Here is a 3,617-nt window from a genome sequence, read left to right as displayed (position 1 = left end):
TATCTACTTACTAACAATGTATAAGAATCCATCAACTAAAGAGTTTGCAAGTTATTTTATAGGACTAGTCTCTCTCAAGCATAACTATTTGTTTAATAGTAGTATACATAATCTAAAATATGCTTATATCTAAAAAAGTGAAAATTTATTAATTTCATATTTTGTTTATAGAACTATTTTCAAGAATGTGTAGCGTTGTATTTTGCAAGGATATGGTCATAACTACATTAATCTTTCTAGTTGATGCAAAACTAAGGATATCAAAACTCAGTTCACATCGGATAGGATGAACTAAAACTTGGATAGAAGATGGATCATAGTTAATATTAGTCCTTACCAACATGCATGTGACATTATTATGTATACACACATTTCAATTGGAGGATATTCATATTTATCAAAGATTAATGTCTAATAAGGCATGCATCTATACATCAATATTTGTTTGCACTATTAACTTTGGTGTGAGATGTTTGCACCTTTACACTTTGAACAAGTAAAGCATCAATATTTGTTTGCACTATTAACTTTGGTGTGAGATGTTTGCACCTTTACACTTTGAACAAGTAAAGAAAGAAACCCACCAATATTGACACCAATTGGTGTGAGATGTTTGCACCTTTACACTTTGAACAAGTAAAGAAAGAAACCCACCAATATTGACACCAAAACCGCAACTGCTCAATCTCTGGCATGTTCAATTCCTCGGTTTTATATCACTCAAAAGCTGGATAAGCATAGCCAAGAACCAATCTACAAGTACAAAACTGACATAATCTCAATCCAAAGCTAGCTAAAAGCAATGCACACTGAAATAACTAATCAATCCTCAAATTACTGATGCTAGGGCTCTCAGTGACAAAAGATCTATCATTTTGAACAGAATAACATGTACAATCCAGTGAACTCCTCTTCAATCCTCACCTAACAACCACCAAACACCAGCAAATACTCAAATTTAGGGGAAAATTAGACATTGCAATAATTAACTAAACAATTTTATCGAAAAATTACACTAAATGCAGGATATTCTAAAACTAGGGTTCAAGATGTCTCTAAATTCATACGCTGCGATATATAATCAAGAAAATCAAAGGGATTCATCGCAGAAACCCTAGAAAGTTGCTAAAAATGCTCAATATAGAGGCATAATTGCTAAATATACTCAAAATCGAAGTAAAGAAATGCGTCAACTAAGCAAAGGATATACAAGGGAAATAGGAGGAGGAAATGAGATCGATACCTTTTATTGAGTCGTGTGGAGGTCTCGGCGACAGTCCTTGAAGACGGGGAGGACGTGAGGGGAGGCGGTGGACAAGGGCGAATTGAGGAGAGGTGGCTGACGAGGTTGGCAAACAAGCGGAGTTGTCGAATGAGGGGAAGTGAAGGAGCCAAGGGGAGGAGGGAAACGCGAGGTGGAGATCGTCGAGGACGAGCGTGAGTGAAGGAGAGACGGCGGGCTTTGCTCCATCGAGGAGAGCTGGCTGACGAAAAAGAGATTGCTACGAGAAAAACCCTAGAGACGCGGTGATTTGTTTTGATGGGGGAAAAGTGTGGTGCTCATTCTCAAAACCAAAAATGAAAATTTGGGGACCGCCCCTTTAGCCCATTACACAATTTATTCGCAAAACTAATTCAAGCCCAACACTTTATTTTAAAGTATTGTCTTAGACTCTATTGTGATGGGTGGAACTGTCACAAAGCCGTTTCCTTAGACAGCTAAGGGGACGGTTTTAAAATGTCCCCAATGAACCGTCCTCGCAGACCTATTTTGTGGTAGTGAATGGAGAAGACAAAAGGCTTAGCGATCACACCTAGTTAATAAGCAACAACCCATCTGTTAATGGCACAAGAAGTTGAAGATATTCAAAGATAAAACTATTTCATGCAGATAAAGATACTTTCATGTTGAAGGTCTATCATGAAGCAAAGCTACATCAAGGAGTATGATTGGAATTTAATTGCGTACCTTTAAATAAAGCAAATAACATCCGAACCAGACCTTGTGTATACATTACCTAGTGAATCCATGAATAAACAGATAAGCCAAGTGAATACATTACCTCGATATATGTAGAGTATTCCTCTTGACCTATTTGGATGATTTTGTTTTCTTCATCCCATCCAACTCCACTTATCTCCTTTAGCCTTTGAATTCTAACCCACCTTGTTTTTAGGGTCCTCCAATGATTATAAGAGTTATTCTTTGAAATGTTGATTCCAAATTCTTCATTGATATGCTTTGCTGCAGCAATATAAACAGGATCTTTGAATCCCTTGTCAACTTTTCATCCACCACGTACTTATTCTATCAAAAATAATATTAATGACTTTGACCATTGAGGTTTCCAACGAACGTTTGGAATCCCTTTAGGAGCAACTTGTTTCACCCTCTTTCGCCGACTTGATTCTCCACTTTGTTCAAATGTTTCTATGGTATCATCCATTTCTTACTTGTGAAAAATACAGATTATACAACGTTCAAAAAATAACATAGTAAAAGACATAAAAAATAAAAGATTACATATCATTACACCCTTCTATTAGCCCACATATCTTTGGCTATTAGCTCACGCTTTTGCAACCACTCTCTTGCCTCATCTCTTTGCTCTCTCACTGACCGTCCCACTTGAGAAAGGTTTTGATTAACCCATTCTTCTTCAAAAAGAATCAAATCATCTCCACCATTTGTAATAACAAAATTATGTAGAATACTACAAAAAAGTACAAGATCCACTTGGGTGCAGAAAGGAAAAAAAGGTCTTGATGCTAGAATTTTGAAACGACCTTTTAAGGAACCAAATGCTCTCTCTATAGAAGTACGCAATGATGAATATCTAAGATTGAATAGTTCCTTATAGTCTGTGGGTGAACGTTCACTATACTCACGAAGATGGTATCGAACTCCACGACATGGTGCGATAAATCCCACCTTTGTTGAGTAACCAGCGTCTACAAGATAATATTTTCCTAAAATTGAATATTAAATTTAGCTAAGTCTATTATTAAATTAGAAACCAAGTTTGCATATTTTTATTTCACCTTGAGGTATCTTTAAGCCATTTGGTCTTTCAATAGCATCTTTTAATACTAGTGCATCATGAGCGGAGCCTTTCCAATCGGAAAGTATGTAAGTAAACTTCAAATCAAAATCAATGGCACCAAGAACGTTCTGAGTAGGATATGGTTTCCTACCGCAAAAGGCTCCTACCATATTTGAGGGTACCTGAGCTTGCACATGTGTTCCATCTAATGCACCTACACAATCCTAGGAACACTTCTATTTTTTAGTATCACAATTCATGATTGACTAATAAATTAAATTGTAAAAAACTAAGTGTACCGTAAAATAGGGCCAAAATGTAGAGCTTGTTGATATTCTCGGATGTGTTGTGCTACTTGGTCCCTTGATGTATTCACCACGCAATTCTCCAATGGCATGTAAAGTTTCCTTGAAGTATCCACTAACGGTTGCACCGGATCTTATAAAGTTGTAACCGATCACTCGATTACGAACATTGTGTCCTATAGTATGTAAAAACATGGCAACTTGTTCCTCCACAATTACATGAATAGTGTCTTTAAGTAAACCCCTAGTTCGCAATGTGTCACACAAA

General features: G+C 36.6%; 1 protein-coding gene across 1 annotated transcript; it reads right to left on the bottom strand.

The window, feature by feature from the left end:
* Positions 2,531 to 3,214, bottom strand: LOC109831272. The gene is made up of 2 exons (XM_020398603.1): positions 3,043 to 3,214; positions 2,531 to 2,970 (listed from the first exon to the last, which is right to left on the bottom strand). Exons 1-2 carry the CDS (start codon positions 3,212 to 3,214, stop codon positions 2,531 to 2,533), a joined length of 612 nt encoding a protein of 203 aa, XP_020254192.1.

This window comes from Asparagus officinalis, chromosome 2 (genome assembly GCF_001876935.1).
Source record: "Asparagus officinalis chromosome 2, Aspof.V1, whole genome shotgun sequence".
NCBI classification, from domain to species: domain Eukaryota; kingdom Viridiplantae; phylum Streptophyta; class Magnoliopsida; order Asparagales; family Asparagaceae; genus Asparagus; species Asparagus officinalis.
Note: the sequence above shows the minus strand (reverse complement) of the source record. Positions and strands in the feature narration are given on the sequence as shown.